The sequence below is a fragment of the Acipenser ruthenus genome, chromosome 31 (assembly GCF_902713425.1).
Source record: "Acipenser ruthenus chromosome 31, fAciRut3.2 maternal haplotype, whole genome shotgun sequence".
NCBI lineage: Eukaryota > Metazoa > Chordata > Actinopteri > Acipenseriformes > Acipenseridae > Acipenser > Acipenser ruthenus.
Window position 1 is genome coordinate 5,918,471 of NC_081219.1, and position 19,153 is coordinate 5,937,623.

Consider the following 19,153-nt stretch of genomic DNA (forward strand, 5'->3'; position numbering starts at 1 on the left):
TGTAAACTTTTTTTAATAATAGTCAACCCCTTTAATAATGTATATGTACTTGTTAACGGTTCCTTATTCTACAGTGTCAATTAATAAAGTAATATAGGTTTAGCAAATCAAACTTCTGTTTATGGACAGTGTCTTATTACATATTAGTGCACTGTTTTTTACAATGCTTAATTACAGTTTTATAACACAAATGTAGGCTGCTGATATATTTCTAGGTGCTGTTCATGCTTCATTCAGACTTCATTAAAACGTTAGTACAGCTTCACCCAGAATAACTCACTAGTAGTGGTAGTACAGCTGTCCAATCTTGGAAGCAATTTCTCCGATCTGCCACCTCTTCAGGCCATATCGGTGATCCAGCACTTGTCTGTTTGGAAATAAAGAGTTCTGTTAGCTGTTATGGGTCTTTACCAGGGTTGTTTCATTTACAATTGCTTATCACCACCAGAGGGGACTTGTCTTTTTTTAAATGCTTGTCTTACCTTTCCCTTCCCATGACTCAAAGGGTACTGAATGATTAAAGTGATGTAACAATGCAGACATGCTTCATATAATCACAGATAGTTTCCTGTGAAACACTATTGGAGATGGTGCACTGAGACTTTGTAATTTTCGGATAGTCACAATCAACTGATAAATGCAACACTGAATTAAAATAACCACATTTTGATTCTGTCTTCATTATTTGAAAAGACTAAATCAAGGCATGCCTCCCCTCTAGTCGGTGCCTTGACAAATTGCGTTAGGAAGCAGTAGTAACTCACAGAGAATTGTGAGGGTCTGGAACCAACTCCCCAGTAATGTTGTTGAAGCAGACACCCTGGGATCCTTCAAGAAGCTGCTTGAATGAGATTCTGGTATCAATAAGCTACTAACAACCAAACGAGCAAGATGGGCTGAATGGCCTCCTCTCGTTTGTAAACTTTCTTATGTTATGCAGCTTTGCAATTATCCATTGTCAATGTTGCATCCTCAAAAAAGTCAAGCCAGATTACTTAGACATGATCTCCTTTTCCTAAAACCATGCTGACTGTCTCTCAGGATATTGTTACCATATAGGTAATTTTCCATTTTGGATCTTATTATAGTTTCCATAAGTTTACATATAATAGAAGTCAGGCTTATTGGTCTGTAGTTACCTGGTTTGGTTTCGTCGTCTGTACCTGGAGATCCTGTACCATTCCGCTACTCTAAGTTTAGAAACAACGGTTTGATTTATTTCACAATGACACTGCATGGTTTGCTTTTATTGTGCTAAAGGTACTCCAAAACATAACTCCCATCTTATTATTTGTCAAAAATTCTTCACAAAAATGTAGGACAGGCAGGACAGAAGAGGCGGAGGGGGTAGCGCTATACATAAGAAATAGTCTTGAAGCCCAGGTTTTAAATCTGGACAAAAAAACAATGCCGAATCAATATGGGTCAGAATAATGGACAAAAATTGAAAGGGCATAATAATAGGAGCATGCTATAGACCGCCAAATTCAGACGGCAAGCAAAATAATCTGTTATACAATGACATTAGAAATGCGTGTAGCAAAGGAGAAGCCATACTAATGGGAGATTTCAACTTCCCCCGTATAAAATGGGAGAACCCGGTGAGGGAGCACGACGGACGAAATTGAAATGGTGGAAATGACAAATGACTGCTTCCTAACGCAATTTGTCAAGGCACCGACTAGAGGGGAGGCATGCCTTGATTTAGTCTTTTCAAATAACGAAGACAGAATAACTAAAACAGAGGTCAGAGAGCCATTGGCAAACTCAGACCGCAACATGGTCTCATTTGAAGTATTTTTTTAAAAACCCAAAAGTAATGACTAAAGCTAAGGTTTACAATTTTAGAAAAGAAAACTATGAAGGTATGAAACAGATTAACAGAAGTAGATTGGAGTAAAATAGAGAACATCCACAGAAAAAGGATGGCTGTTTTTTAAAAATGTAGTACTAGAGGTGCAAAACAATTACATCCCAAAAGTAGACAAATCTAAATCTAAAACAAAATGGCCACAATGGTTTAATAGATCAATTAAAAAAAATATTCAGCGAAAAGAGGCACTTTACAGAGCGTTTAAAGGGACCAAAAACAAAAGTACACAGAAAGAGTACTTGGAACTGCAAACACAAGTCAAAAAGGAAGTTAGAAAGGCCAAGAGAGAGATAGAAATCAATATTGCTAAGGAGGCTAAAACCAATTCCAAAATGTTTTTCCAATATTATAACAGCAAGAGAACATTCAGAGAGGAGGTTAAATGTCTAAGAGACACAAATGGCAAAATCATAGATGAAGAAAAAAAAATAGCAAATATATTACATGATTACTTTTCACAGGTTTTTACAAAGGAGGACTCAGACAACATGCCCCACATGTCGACCTGTTCCTATCCAGTTTAAAATAACTTTAGCATAACAGAGGCAGAAGTGTTAAATGGACTAGGAACTCTTAAAATAAACAAATCCCCTGGGCTGGATGAGAGCCTCCCAATAGTACTCAAAGAAATGAAAGAAGTTATCTACAAACCGCTAACCAAGATCATGCAACAGTCTCTTGACACAGGGGTTGTACCGACAGACTGGAAAATTGCAAACGTAATACTGATCCACAAAAAGGGAGACAAAACCAAACCAGGTAACTACAGACCAATAAGCCTGACTTCTATTATATGTAAACTTATGGAAACTATAATAAGATCCAAAATGGAAAATTACCTATATGGTAACAATATCCTGAGAGACAGTCAGCATGGTTTTAGGAAAAGGAGATCATGTCTAAGTAACCTGGCTTGACTTTTTTGAGGATGCAACATTGACAATGGATAATTGCAAAGCATACATAACATAAGAAAGTTTCCAAACGAGAGGAGGCCATTCAGCCCATCTTGCTCGTTTGGTTGTTAGTAGCTTATTGATACCAGAATCTCATTCAAGCAGCTTCTTGAAGGATCCCAGGGTGTCTGCTTCAACAACATTACTGGGGAGTTGGTTCCAGACCCTCACAATTCTCTGTGTAAAAAAGTGCCTCCTATTTTCTGTTCTGAATGCCCCTCTATCTAATCTCCATTTGTGACCCCTGTTCCTTGTTTCTTTTTTCAGGTCAAAAAAGTCCCCTGGGTCGACATTGTCTATACCTTTTATTATTATTATTATTATTATTATTATTATTATTATTTATTTCTTAGCAGACGCCCTTATCCAGGGCGACTTACAATCGTAAGCAAATACATTTTAAGTGTTACAATACAAGTGATACAATAAGAGCAAGATAGGATTCTGAATGTTTTTTGAGATGTTGACGAGATTCTGGGATCAATAAGCTACTAACAACCAAACGAACAAGAAGGGCTGAATGGCCTCCTCTCGTTTGTAAACTTTTTTTTATGTTATTATAAGTATGATAAGATCACATTCAAGTAAGAGCAAAATAAAGAATACAGTAAAGTGATGTTATAAACTGCAAGAGTTACATATCGTTCTGTCTCGTTACTACTTCTGGCAAATCTATAAATCTCATGCATCACCCCATTTGTTAATAATGATACTTCAAATTTTGCACAAAACGAATGCTGTTTCCCCTTATTACTGTTTGGCGCCTCAACACACACAACAGCAGAACTTCTTATTGTGATTGTCTCGGAGGGAGGGAACTTCGAAAAACCGGAAGCGCGTCACTTAATCCAACCCAAAAATCTTACGAAACCACACCTGATATGGTAAGAATTCAAAGAGGTGTGTCGTCCGGACACACTGTACTAACCAATGATATAGTTTTTGAGAGTTTGGAATTTGGTTTCATTTTTAAAATACCAGCCCAAAATATTTAAATTATTTTTTTAAATGTTGTGACAGTCAGAATAATGTGAAACCTAAGATTCAGAGAGATTCAAATCTATGTTTAGTTTATTGTAATGCTGTTTGTGTGTGTAGTATAATGGTGTTGGTGTTATTTATTTATTTATTTTAGTAAGTATCCCGCAAACGAAACAGTGCACTGCGGCAAGTCTGGAAATGCCATTGCCGCTTGTCTTAAAAACACACTGTTATACAATAAAATCCACTTACAAAAGGATGGGCTTTTTTGTGCCGAATGTAATCTCGGTGAATTGTACAATCCTAAGAATTATATTTTGTGAGCTTTATATAATATTTTCAGAAATTATTATTGCGATTAATAAGGTTTCATTGTCTCTTGCGATATGTTGTGATTTTAGAGCTTTGTAAACGTAAAGCTACTCAAACATACCTAAATATTTTAAGACAGACGTGTAGTTGACAAAAAAGTTATATTAAATATTATGTATTTCTTAGCAGACACCCTTATCCAGGGCGACTTACAATTGTTACAAAATATCACATTATTTTTTACACATTATTTTTACATACAATTACCCTTTTATACAGTTGGGTTTTTACTGGAGCAATCTAGGTAAAGTACCTTGCTCAAGGGTACAGCAGCAGTGTCCCCACCGGGGATTGAACCCACGACCCTCCAGTCAAGAGTCCAGAGCCCTAACCACTACTCCACACTGAGTCCAGAGCCCTAACCACTACTCCACACTGAGTCCAGAGCCCTAACCACTACTCCACACTGCTGCCCTATTGATGATTGATGATTACGGAGATAAATTTTACATCGATTTCAAAACTGCTGCAGCAGACGCAATCATTCCCATAGGGGACGAACACAATCACGCTCTCCTCACCCACCCTACCTTTAAACTTTTACAATTACTTTCAGAAAAAAGGAGCACATTTTGAAATCACTGTGTTACTGTATTAGTAAATTCGTTTCACAATTTACAGGATGTGATGACAAACAAAATGACATATAAAAGTGACTCTAAACAGCAAGAAAGCTGCATTAGTTCCTTTAATACCCATTCCCAGAAACGTGCTTACAGTACCTGATCTTGAACGGTTCTAGTGTTGGAACTGTTTGGAAATGTGCCACACACTTTGTATCCATATAAGATAGAAGACCTTTTTAACTTTTTGTACGAAAACAGGATTATAAGATAAATAAGAACAGGATAAATAAGAATGTGGTAAATGGACAAATTAATTTCTGCAAATATGCCCTATGGTAGTTCCATTAAAGTGAAACTCACTTGAATGAGGCTCACTAGATCATTAAATCATTTTTGACCAGCCTGTCTCCTACCTGTTCAGGAGGGCTTCTTAAAGCTACAGCGACCCACCATCATGCACAACTGAACACCAAAAAAACGTTCATTTAAAAATGCTGAATTAGCTGTAAAAATGTCTAATTAGTAACATATTACATTAAAAGAAATCTCTCGGGTGCAAAGGAACCCATTACCCCATCACGTTACATGACAAACAAAACTGCAGTAGTGTGTAGTAATGGCTTTCTGCATGCGGTATTAATTATGTTATTAATTGTAAGTTTTGGATTGTGTGTATGTGTCTTATAGTTAAGTTGTTTTTAATCATTGTATTTGTTTTAATGTGCTTACTAATTCAGTTGCTTTAATATGCTTTTATATTAAGTTTCTATACAGTATTGCATAAGTTTCAAGTTATTTCATTTCCCATCAGCAAAACCAGCTACATGCAGTTTTGCATAGCCTAACACGACTCAAAGTCACAGATGGGTGTCTGAGCTAAACGCCAAAATGCAGGAGACTAGCAGAGATAGTGTGAGATGGGGGAAGGTGCATTAAAAGACAAAATGGATGCGCCCTGCTGAATGTAGCACATGGGCAACCATAAGGTCAGAAAGCACCGCCCCCTTTCCCACAGAGGAAGTATGTGGCAGGCTCGCTGTGTGTGATGAGAGAGACTACCTCAATTATTGGACAGGAACCAGGTCGGGTTGAAGGGGAGTCAACAATTGTCCACAGTCAGTTTGAATCTTGTGCTTATATGATTGTATTGGAGGTATACCTTTCTTGTAGATAGTGTTTTTGAATCAAAAAACATTTGTCAGCTTAATTTTTTCACTACAACCATACAGTAGAATATGTGCTATTTTTTTTGCTGAGGTCATTTGTGTATTGGTTTCTTTTACATTATATATTTTTAATATTTCTGCTGTAGGAACAAATACAAATATGGTCATTTTGGGACAGACAGCTGACAGAGGGAAGAATCGTTTGAATTGGCCATAATAATAAGAAGATTACTGACTAACAGGAGAGACCTGTGCTGGCTATCGGACATATGTGTGAGCCATCCTGCAGGGGGGGTGGGGGGGGGGGGGGGGGCGAACGGAAGCCTCGTAGGACCCACCTGCCAATCATGGCAATGACACAGAGAGGTTGGGTGAGGGGGGTGTAGCGTGGCTTTCTCTCCGAGTGGTCGGGAGGCGGGTCTTGGGGGGACGGTCGACCAAGAAAAATGACATTCTGCTATTCCTTCGCTCTTGCCCATTTAAGAGAAACTACAGTGGGAGCTCTGTTCGGAAACCTGGATTAAAAACAAAAGAATGCCAGTGTCTGGAGCGAGAGAAAGGGGCAAGCAAGCCAGGCTGAGGAAGACTGCCGCAACAACATTAGTGCCTGTGGCAATGTGCCCCACCCCTGTGTGTATTTTTGTGTTTTATGTTGTATGTTGCGTGTGTTGATGTTGGTGTATTGTAGTTGGTACACGGGATATAAAGTGGGTAATGAGCACGAGTGTTTAAAATGTCTAATTGTATTTAGAAACGGGGATTGCACTTCACTTCATGTGCATTTAAAAGTACTTAAGTGAGCACAGGTTCTCAGATTAGTTCACATGCTGGGATTCAAGTGAATAATTAATTGGTAATTGAATCCCAGCACAATTGTATATATAGATGCATGTTTTACTCACTCGGGGTTGGGTGTTCGGTGAGTAGAGAACGGGAGAGAGAAGGAGAGTAAAAGAAACTAAAAGAATAATTACTTGCTTTGACTCACCGTGTTTGTTTGTTTGTCTGTTAGTCCACTGTGCTTTTAAGTGTTAGTCTGTTTTGTTTGTCTATTTATTTTGGCTGCAGGTGCCGTGTGCTGTTTATGTTTAAAACCTTTTTATTTTATTCATTATTAAACGCAATTCACATTTCACTTCGCAGCACTGTGTGTTTCTTCCGGGTCTGACGTCACCACTACAGCCTGCTTGTCACAGTGCCTTATCACGTACCCCTAATGGGACGTTACTTAGTTTAGCTGGTGAAGTGATAGCGAGGGAATAGACGAGAGTCGTGGAAACTCAAGCCTCAATGAACAGTGGACACTACGGGACTTTTTCTGTTTACCAGTGTTTATTTTCTCTTTTGCTTTCTCCTTTTGTTTTTGCCAATTATTTTGCAGCACCAGTGTGTGCTTACCAAGAACGGTAGCAGCAACCGAAAATTATCAAGAGACCACGTTAAATGAGTGTTTATTTTTCGTGAGACATCTGTTTCTCTTGAAAAACGTGGACATGGTGCCTTTTTGTGTTTGCATGTGAAGCCTCTCATTTCCCTTTGGAACGCCTACTTTTCCCTGAATGCTATGCAAATGAAGGAGAGGGGGGTCAGATTTAAATTAGCCATGCTGACGGCCCCACTTACATTCTCGTGAAAGTCCCCAAAATACTGTTTACATGAGCAGAGAAAAGTTTCACGAGAAAGAATCCACATGTCATCATGTTTGGTGTAAATGGTTATTAAAGACCTGATTTTCTGATGGATAGTGCCTGCTTTTTTAATACTATGTTTAAGTGTTGTCATCCACACTGCTTTTCACACATCATCTCTGTGTGTGTGTGTGTGTGTATATATATATATAAATATATATATAAATATATATATATAAATATAAATATAAATATAAATCGGAGGGGTGTTAGATCGTTATTAATAATAAACTGGGCCAAATCCGAGTGGTGGTTGAACAGGCGTTTGGACTATTGCAAGGAAGGGGGCGGATACTACTGAACCACAGGCTTGTTGCTCAAATTATTACAGCCTGTTGTATCCTGCACAATCTGTGCCAGGACCGTAAGGTAAGGTGCTCAGGTAAGCAGAGGAACAGCTACCTCAGCCTCCAGCAAGAATTGCACAACAGCGATATCAAGAGGGTCCTGCTATTAGAGATATGAAGAGTGTCCTGCTATTAGAGATATGACGAGGGTCCTGCTATTAGAGATATGACGAGGGTCCTGCTATTAGAGATATGACGAGGGTCCTGCTATTAGAGATATGACGAGGGTCCTGCTATTAGAGATATGACGAGGGTCCTGCTATTAGAGATATGAAGAGTGTCCTGCTATTAGAGATATGACGAGTGTCCTGCTATTAGAGATATGAAGAGGGTCCTGCTATTAGAGATGCATGGCTATCTTTATTTTTGTAAGCCGACGGTGTACTTTTATTTTGTATCACAGTTTTGTTTCATTAGCTTGTTTTGTATCTCTTTATAACAAATATAGCATCCTCATTTGCGCTGTACCTGTATGACTGCTTCTGCTTAATAAAGAATTGGAATATTGAGTAGTATTATTGATTCCCAAGAAATAAGTTGCGAAAATTCCACCCCACATTTTATTTTGAGAGTGGGTTAATCAATGTTCGTGTTGTGCATTGTATCAAACTGCCTCACCATATCCTCTTCCCTTATGGATATTAACATGGAGGATGAACACAGGTTTTGCTGACGTAAGTAACTAGGAGACATTGCATGGGAGTATAGCTATACACACTTAAACATAGTACTTTACTATAAAGTCATTTTGACAGTTGTTTGGAAAGCTATTTGCAAGTGTATTCTGAAGTACTGTACAGTAGCTGTAACCACCTGAATTCACAAGTCCACGATGCAGTTTATCAAACATTTATAGTAAATAGTTTTAAACAGAAACTTGGTAAATACAATGTGTATGATACTTTATAAACCCATTTAGATCCGTGTAGGATTAGCATTTTGCAAAGTTCTAGGGAAGACTGCGAAAAAAGTGGGGTTATTGCAACATCAATCTGATAAAGTAAATACTGCAAACAAAACATTAATTTCCCTGCTGCCATCTGGACCATGGGAACTTACGTATTCCCATGTGACTTTTATAGCAGCTTTAGGAAAGGACTTGAACGAGCTAATTAACATTTTCACGAGAAACATGTGTTTACATGTGTAAGTGGGTGTTGATTTCACAAGCTTTTCCTAGAATCTATGAAATGGAGACTTTCACAGTAAAATACTGAGACCGTTTTTTGGGACACTTTCACACCCCCAAGTTTCATGTGTATTGTCGATTCACGTGAAATAAATCACAATGTAAACTGACCTATTGTTGGTATTACCTTCCACAGCACAAGGGTGTACCCTTGTGCATTAAATAAATATTGGGCGCTTGTGTGGCATTGACCCCCGTGTGTTCAGTGAATCCCCACAACCACCCACACTGACTAATCACTAATCTCTAGACCACACTGCCTCCAATTACAGTGCTAAAGCTTCTGATTAAACACTGCCCAATGAACTTCACATTAACATTACAGTTTCTCAGAAGGAAATTTCCCAGCAGTTGGCAGAGCAAATATGAACACTCAGTGGTTCGTAATTAACTTGTCAAAATGTAACGTGTCCCTCTGTACCGTCTGTCTGCCTGGGGTAACCATAAAAATATAAAGATCTTTGAGATGTATGTCATTTTTACACATGAAGGATGAAGCATGAAAAATATAAGCAATAACACATTAACCCTTTGTGGTCCTGTCGGATCAGGTCCGACATTACAATTTTCCCTTTCCTGTCCGACATCATCAAAAAGACGTAAAACACTCTCTAGTTGTTTTTTCTCCAGATCTGAGCCATACACATAGCCCCGGCACCACAGAGATAACACGGACATAAACAAACAAGACAGATGCTTCTGCATCCAGCGCTCAAAGAATATCACAGACATTTGCAGAGCTTTTTGAGATGTATAGTAATAAAATAACACTATGTAACACAATTTTTGTTCCTGGGTAGTAAGTGTTATTTCCTGATTGCTTATGCCTCAAAAGTATAGAAAATGGCTATTATTCCCCACAAACTTTGCTTTTGTGACCAGGACAGTGATATTTTGAAATTTACCTATTTCCAATGAGAAAACGGGCGAATGTGTGTCTTTTCGTTCACATAAAGTCAGAAAAAAACAACATATGAATCCAAATTAACATGTATTTATACTAAAGTAATACAAAAATGACTACAAAAGATTTAGAAGTGAGTAGTTTTTCGAGATTTACGATTGTACTGTAAATCGCTTTCACGAATCAGCCCCCAAATGTAGTCTCCCATCATGTTCTCGTTATACTGTCCTTCATTGACAGCTCATCCAGGAGCCTCAAAGCCGTGCTGCTCCATAATGGTAACAAGTACCCGTCTCTTCCCCTGGCTCACTCGGTGCACCTCAAACAGGATTACAACAGCATCAAGACCTTGCTGGACGCCTTGAAGTATGATGAGTACGGCTGGAACCCCCGGAAGTGCCACCACTGCACATCAAATTGGGCCTTATGAAACAATTTGTCAGAGCTCTAGATAAAGAGTCGGCAGCCTTCAAGTACCTTCAAGACTTCTTCCCTAAGCTGTCTGAGGCAAAGGTCAAAGCCGGTGTCTTTGTTGGACCACAGATAAAGAAGATCCTGGAGTGCAATGAATTCCCCAAGAAGCTCACTAGTAAGGAGAAAGCGGCTTGGAACAGCTTTGTCGCAGTGGTTCGGGGCTTCCTGGGCAATCACAAGGCCGAAAACTATGTGGAGCTGGTTGAGACTCTGGTGAAGAACTACGGCACAATGGGCTGTAGGATGTCCCTCAAAGTCCATATCCTTGATGCTCATCTTGATAAATTCAAGGAGAACATGGAAGCGTACTCGGAGGAGCAAGGCGAGCGCTTCCACCAGGATATACTGGACTTTGAACGCCGCTACCAAGGACAGTATAACGAGAACATGATGGGAGACTACATTTGGGGGCTGATTCGTGAAAGTGATTTACAATATAATCGTAAATCTCGAAAAACTACTCACTTCTAAATCTTTTGTAGTCATTTTTGTATTACTTTAGTATAAATACATGTTAATTTGGATTCATATGTTGTTTTTTTCTGACTTTATGTAAACGAAAAGACACAAATTCGCCCGTTTTCTCATTGGAAATAGGTAAATTTCAAAATATCACTGTCCTGGTCACAAAAGCAAAGTTTGTGGGGAATAATAGCCATTTTCTATACTTTTGAGGCATAAGCAATTAGGAAATAACACTTACTACCCAGGAACCAAAAATAACTAAAAATTTGTTACACGGTGTAATGGCTTGAATCGCATTATTGAGGAGTTTGGTGATAAAACAAGTGATCAGGAGATGATTAAATCGGTATGCACGACTATGAAGAGGTATGTGAAAAATACAGCGAACAAGGGGTGGGGCGGGGCTGGAGATGCAGTACTGAGTGTTCTGTTGATATGCAGTGCCTTTTAAACTTGTTTTACTGTGAAAAAAAAATACTTTTAAACAGCGCGTCTAAAATAAACTGTGCATGTGAAAATAAATTGGACCTGACACGCCTGAGATGCGTTGAATAAATGGACCGCAAAGGGTTAAAGCACTGCCTTTAGAAACACACATTTGAACTTTTTCCACCCCTGAATTGCATACAAGAGCTCTGCCTTTACCTGTGCTGCTGTTGAAACTTCCAAAGTTTGGTGTAAACATCGAAGGTACGTCCAAAGTAGGACTGCCACTGCTTGTGTCCGTATTGAGGTAAATCTCTGTGAAACAGAAAGTTTAATCAGCTTGGTCATTGTTGAAAAAAATAAATTTATATATACTGGCTCTTTGAGCTAAAATATACACACACACACACATTATATATATATATATATATATATATATATATATATATATATATATATATATATATATATATATATATATATATACACACACACACATATATACACACACATATATACACTGTGTGTGTATATATATATATATATATATATATATATATGATATTATATATATATATATATATATATATATATTATACACACACACACACAGTACTGTGCAAAAGTTTTAGGCAGGTGTGAAAAAAATGCTGTAAAGTAAGAATGCTTTCAAAAATAGACATGTTAATAGATTATATTTAATCAATTAACAAAATGCAAAGTGAGTGAACAGAAGAAAAATCTAAATCAAATCCATATTTGGTGTGACCACCCTTTGCCTTCAAAATAGCATCAATTCTTCTAGGTACACTTGCACAAAGTCAGGGAGTTTGTAGGCATATAGTCAGGTGTATGATTAAACAATTATACCAAACAGGTGCTAATGATCATCAATTCAATATGTAGGTTGAAACACAATCATTAACTGAAACAGAAACAGCTGTGTAGGAGGAATAAAACTGGGTGAGGAACAGCCAAACTCAGCTAACAAGGTGAGGTTGCTGAAGACCGTTTACTGTCAAAAGTCATACACCATGGCAAGACTGAGCACAGCAACAAGACACAAGGTAGTTATACTGCATCAGCAAGGTCTCTCCCAGGCAGAAATTTCAAGGCAGACGGGGGTTTCCAGATGTGCTGTCCAAGCTCTTTTGAAGAAGCACAAAGAAACGGGCAACATTGAGGACCGTAGACGCAGTGATCGGCCAAGGAAACTTACTGCAGCAGATGAAAGACACATCATGCTTACTTCCCTTCGCAATCGGAAGATGTCCAGCAGTGTCATCAGCTCAGAATTGGCAGAAAACAGTGGGACCCTGGTACACCCATCTACTGTCCGGAGAAGTCTGGTCAGAAGTGGCCTTCATGGAAGATCAAAAAGCCATACCTCCGACATGGAAACAAGGCCAAGCGACTCAACTATGCATGAAAACACAGGAACTGGGGTGCAGAAAAATAGCAGCAGGTGCTCTGGACTGATGAGTCAAAATTTGAAATATTTGGCTGTAGCAGAAGGCAGTTTGTTCACCGAAGGGCTGGACAGCGGTACACGAATGAGTGTCTGCAGGCAACAGTGAAGCATGGTGGAGGTTCCTTGCAAGTTTGGGGCTGCATTTCTGCAAATGGAGTTGGGGATTTGGTCAGAATTAATGGTCTCCTCAATGCTGAGAAGTACAGGCAGATACTTATCCATCATGCAATACCATCAGGGAGGCATCTGATTGGCCCCAAATTTATTCTGCAGCATGACAATGACCCCAAACATACAGCGAAAGTCATTAAGAACTATCTTCAACATAAAGAAGAACAAGGAGTCCTGGAAGTGATGGTATGGCCCCCACAGAGCCCTGATCTCGAGTCTGCCTGGGATTACATGAAGAGAGAGAAGCAACTGAGGCTGCCTAAATCCACAGAAGAACTGTGGTTAGTTCTCCAAGATGTTTGGGCCAACCTACCTGCCGAGTTCCTTCAAAAACTGTGTGCAAGTGTACCTAGAAGAATTGATGCTGTTTTGAAGGCAAAGGGTGGTCACACCAAATATTGATTTGATGTAGATTTTTCTTCTGTTCACTCACTTTGCATTTTGTTAGATAAATATAAACTATTAAAATGTCTATTTTTGAAAGCATTCTTACTTTACAGCATTTTTTCACACCTGCCTAAAACTTTTGCACAGTACTGTATATATATATATATATATATATATATATATATATATATATATATATATATATATATATATATATATATTAAATATGGACTGGAGAGGAGGGCTATAGTGGAAAATGATTGCCTAAGCCATAGGCTGAGGTCATTGCATCCTGGAGGTTAACAATAGTGTTTGCAAGAGGCATTTCATTTTCCACTATGAGCTGAGTCTGCAGTACATATTTAATATTCAATGGCAAAAACTAAGTTAAAGTAACGTTAAGGTTTGGTTGCAAAAGTCCAAAAGGTTAGGAAATTGCAAGTTAAGGTAGCCACGCAATTACATCACTAAGCACATGAGAAATGATCCCAGAAGACTGGCCAGAAAGACATAACACTGGGAAATCATAGTCCTTGTGATTGGTAATATGTTCAGTAACTGCATTAGCATTAGCACAATGTTTGCTGTCAAGCTAATTATTTCACCAATGTCTAAGTAAAACCAATAAACTCAGAATACAGTAGTGCTATAGAATTATAAGAACCTTCCATGTATTACTGGAACTAATGTTCCAACAGGACAGTCACCCCGACTGTCCTGTTGGGTGACTTCAACATCCATCTCTCCAACCCCAGCCACTCTGCTGGATTCCTCCCTCTCCTGCACTCCTTCGACTTCTGTCTCTCTCCGTCCCCTCCTACCCACAAAGCTGTCCGTCAACTGGACCTCACCTTCTCCAGGGCCTGCTGCCCCTCCACCCTCTCTGTCACCCCCCTGGACCTCTCTGATCACTATTTCATCTCTTTTTCTCTGTCTCTCCCCCCTCTCCCTGCTCCTCCTACCCCCACTGTCACCTCTCGCCGTAACCTCCGCTCTCTCTCCCCCTCTGTCCTTGCCTCCACTGCTCTCTCTCACCTCCCTCCTATCGACTCCTTCTCACAACTCTCCGTAGACTCTGCTACCTCCACCCTCTTCTCCTCACTCACCTCCTCCCTCGACTCCCTCTGTCCCCTCACCTCCCGTCCTGCTCGCCCCTCCCCTCCCCATCCCTGGCTCTCCTCTGCGCTCCGCTCGGCAAGAATCACACTGCGATCTGCTGAAAAGAAATGGAAGAGAACCAAACTCCCTGCTGCCCTAGACCTTTACCGCACTCTCCTCTCCTCCTTCTCCTCTACTCTCTCCTCTGCTAAATGTGCTTATTTCCAATCTGTAATCCAAGCCTCCACTAACAACCCACGTAAACTATTCTCTACCTTCTCCTCCCTCCTAAACCCTCCCCCCCTCCTCCTCCCTCCTCTATCCCCCCTGATGACTTTGCCTCCTTCTTCGCTTCTAAAACTTCAGATATCCGCAAACTCTTTAACACCTCTCCCTCCCCCGCACCCCCTCCCGCTCCAACTCCTACACCCACTGCAACCCCTACTAACTCACCCTCCTTCTCCACCTTCTTGCCCCTCTCAGACTCTGACCTCTCCTCCCTGCTCCAAGGTCACAAACCCACCACGTGTGCCTTGGACCCCCTCCCCACTCACCTCTTTCAAGCTGCTGCTCCTGCTCTACTCCCCTTCATCTCCTCCCTCCTCAACACCTCTCTACTTTCTGGTATCTTCCCCTCTGCCTTCAAAAAAGCCTCTATCACTCCCCTCCTCAAAAAACCTACCCTCGACCCCACCTCCCTCCAGAGCTACCGTCCTGTCTCCCTCCTACCCTTCCTCTCCAAAACCCTCGAGCGGACTGTACACTGCCAGCTCTCTGCTTTCCTGTCCAACCACTCTCTGCTTGACCCTCTCCAATCTGGCTTCCGCTCTGCTCACTCTACTGAAACCGCCCTCCTGTCTGTCACCAACTCACTTAAATGTGCCCGAGCTGCCTCTCTCTCCTCTGTCCTAATTCTCCTCGACCTCTCTGCTGCCTTTGACACTGTTGATCACTCTATTCTACTATCATCTCTTGCTGACCTGGGGATCTCTGGCACTGCTCTGGCCTGGTTCTCTTCCTACCTCTCCAACCACACTTACCAGGTAACCTGGCGTGGAGCAACCTCCACACCTCACCCTCTCTTAACTGGAGTCCCCCAAGGGTCAGTCTTGGGTCCTCTCCTGTTCTCTCTCTACACCCGCTCCCTGGGCCCCCTCATCGCATCCTATGGTTTCTCATACCATTTCTATGCTGATGATGCTCAGATTTTCCTCTCCTTCCCCACCTCTGACTCCACCATCTCCTCCCGTATCTCTACCTGTCTGTCTGCTATTTCCTCCTGGATGCACTCGCATCACCTCAAACTCAACCTCTCTAAATCTGACCTCCTTTTCTTTCCCTCCTCCTCCCCCTCCTCTGATCTCTCCATCTCTGTTCCTCTGGAATCTACCACACTCTCTCCCTCTTCCTCAGCTAAGAACCTTGGAGTCACCCTGGACCCCTGCCTCTCTTATTCCCAGCACATCTCCACTCTGGCACGCACTTGCCGATTCTTCCTGAGCAACATCCGAAGAATCCGACCCTTCCTCACCAACTATGCTACCCAGCTCCTGGTCCAGGCCCTGGTACTCTCCCGCCTAGACTACTGCAACTCCCTCCTGGCTGGCCTCCCTGCGTCCGCCACCCGTCCGCTCCAGCTCATCCAGAACTCTGCTGCCCGCCTGGTGTTCTCTCTGCCTCGCTTCGCCCACGCTACTCCACTACTCCGCTCGCTCCACTGGCTCCCGATCACCGCTCGCATCCAGTTCAAGACTCTTGTACTAGCCTACAGATGCCTTGACCAGTCTGCACCCAGCTACCTCCAGACCCTCATCTCTCCCTACACCCCCACTCGACCTCTCCGCTCCGCCTGCACTAGAAGACTAGCTCTACCACCGCTACGCTCCCCTGCCTCCAAAGCCCGCTCCTTCTCCACCCTTGCTCCGCAGTGGTGGAATGACCTTCCTACAGATGTCAGGACTGCCCAGTCCCTGACCACATTCCGGCGCCTCCTTAAGACTCACCTCTTCAAAGAGCACCTGTAGAACTCCTCTGTTTGTATCCTGGGACACTATCACCCTTTATGTAAATGTGCTTTATTTTGCTCTTATCAGCCCCTATTTTACTGCATTTAATCCTGTACTTCAGAATACTGTAATCTGCCAAGTTTTTAACCTGTAGTACTTTGTATTTAATCACATCCTGATGTAACTATCACTATTTAATCATATCCTGATGTAACTATCACTATTACCTGCTGTATTATTGAATTGTGGTTTGTCAAACTTGTACTTTACTTGAACAAAAGTTATTGTATTTCTTGCTCTTATTGTATTACTTGTATTGTAACGCTTGAAATGTTTTTGCTTACGATTGTAAGTCGCCCTGGATAAGGGCGTCTGCTAAGAAATAAATAATAATAATAATAATAATGTTAGACAAATTATATTTCTCCAAATGCTATCAGCAATATTCATACAAAATGTTTTCTGTACCTGAAATCTGCAACATTGGCTTTCTTGTATTAACTGCATTGTATTAGGAGGCTGTGTGGTCCAGTGGTCAAAGAAAACGGCTTGTAACCTGGAGTTCCCCGGTTCAAATCCCACCTCAGCCACTGACTCATTGTGTGACTCTGAGCAAGTCACTTAACCTCCTTGTGCTCCGTCTTTCGGTTGAGACGTAATTGTAAGTGACTCTGCAGCTGATGCATAATTCACACACCCTAGTCTCTGTAAGTCGCCTTGTATAAAGGCGTCTGCTAAATAAAAAAGTAATAATAATAATAATAATAATAATAATAATAATAATCGCGTTGCAAAAGGAGTCACTATTTTCTGCAGTATGTGCATGTTTGCACTGTGATTAACCATTCATCTTTCAGAGTTTACAGTTGACTATGAATGCTTGCTAACATACTGTTATGCTGGAAGCCAATTGTGACATTAAAATGTTTAGGTACAATTGCAGATTTCTGCAGTTCGCCATTGTGAAAATGTAACGGTACTCAATGAAGTACATAAACAAGATGTGGATTGTAATGAGTGGATGTTGTGCTTACAAGGCATATAAAACACTGCTTTGTGTACCACAGCACACATATCAACAGTATACCATGCAGTACTAACTGCAATGAAAAGTTTAACATACATGTAGGGTTTGACATATTGCATGTCCAATTTGTTTTCAGGTACTCCTTTCCAAAAATCTAATACTCATCACTACATACCTCAACATGAAATTACACATTTCTGAGTAGAAGGAATTCTGTTGTTCATTAAAGCACACATTGACAGCAAACATTGTGGGAATGCAAATGCAGTTACTGAACATGTTACCAAATCACAAGAACTATGATTTCCCAGTGACCGTACGGCCAGTCTTCGGGGAGAATTTGTCATGTGCTTAGTGATCTCATTGATGATGTCACTGATCAGGTCAAGTGTGACGGGAAACACACATAAGAAAGTTTCCAAATGAGAGGAGGCCATTCGGCCCATCTTGCTCGTTTGGTTGTTAGTAGCTTATTGATCCCAGAATCTCATCACGCAGCTTCTTGAAGGATCCCAAGGTGTCAGCTTCAACAACATTACTGGGGACTTGGTTCCAGACCCTCACAATTCTCTATGTAAAAAAGTGCCTCCTATTTTCTGTTCTGAATGCCCCTTTATCTAATCTCCATTTGTGACCCCTGGTCCTTGTTTCTTTTTTCAGGTCAATAAAGTCCCCTGGGTCGACACTGTCTATACCTTTTAGTATTTTGAATGCTTGAATCAGATCACTGCGTAGTCTTCTTTGTTCAAGACTGAATAGATTCAATTCTTTTAGCCTGTCTGCATACGACATGCCTTTTAAACCCGGGATAATTCTGGTTGCTCTTCTTTGCACTCTTTCTAGAGCAGCAATATCCTTTTTGCAACAAAGTGACCAGAACTGAACACAATATTCTAGGTGAGGTCTTACTAATGCATTGTAAAGTTTTAACATTACTTCCTTTGATTTAAATTCAACACTTCTCACAATATATCTGAGCATCTTGTTGGCCTTTTTTATAGCTTCCCCACATTGTCTAGATGAAGACATTTCTGAGTCAACATAAACTCCTAGGTCTTTTTCATAGATTCCTTCTTCAATTTCAGTATCTCCCATATGATATTTATAATGCACATTTTTATTTTCTGCGTGCAGTACTTTACACTTTTCTCTATAAAAATGTAATTTGCCATGCGTCTGCCCAGTTCTGAATGCTGTCTAGATCATTTTGAATGACCTTTGCTGCTGCAACAGTGTTTGCCACTCCTCCTATTTTTGTGTTGTCTGCAAATTTAATAACTTTGCTTACTATACCAGAATCTAAATCATTAATGTAGATTAGGAATAGCAGAGGACCTAATACTGATCCCTGTGGTACTCTACTGGTTAACTCGCTCCATTTTGAGGTTTCTCCTCTAATCAGTACTTTCTGTTTTCTACATGTTAACCACTCCCTAATCCATGTACATGCATTTCCTTGAATCCCTACTGCGTTCAGTTTGAGAATTAATCTTTTATGCGGGACTTTGTCAAAGCTTTCTGGAAATCTAAATAAACCATGTCGTATGCTTTGCAATTATCCATTGTCGATGTTGCATCCTCAAAAA

At 40.6% G+C, this 19,153-nt stretch overlaps 1 protein-coding gene across 5 annotated transcripts in view; it reads right to left on the bottom strand.

Moving 5' to 3' along the window:
* Window positions 1–19,153, bottom strand: part of LOC117396660 (protein SCAI) — a 179,986-nt gene that overhangs the window by 105,737 nt on the left and 55,096 nt on the right. For all 5 annotated transcript variants that reach the window (XM_059005198.1, XM_059005196.1, XM_059005199.1 and 2 more), the window contains 2 exons: window positions 11,627–11,722; window positions 281–367 (listed from right to left, as the gene is read on the bottom strand). In XM_059005198.1, the coding sequence (XP_058861181.1) occupies window positions 281–367; window positions 11,627–11,722 (183 nt within the window). The remainder of the gene's footprint in view (window positions 1–280; window positions 368–11,626; window positions 11,723–19,153) is intronic.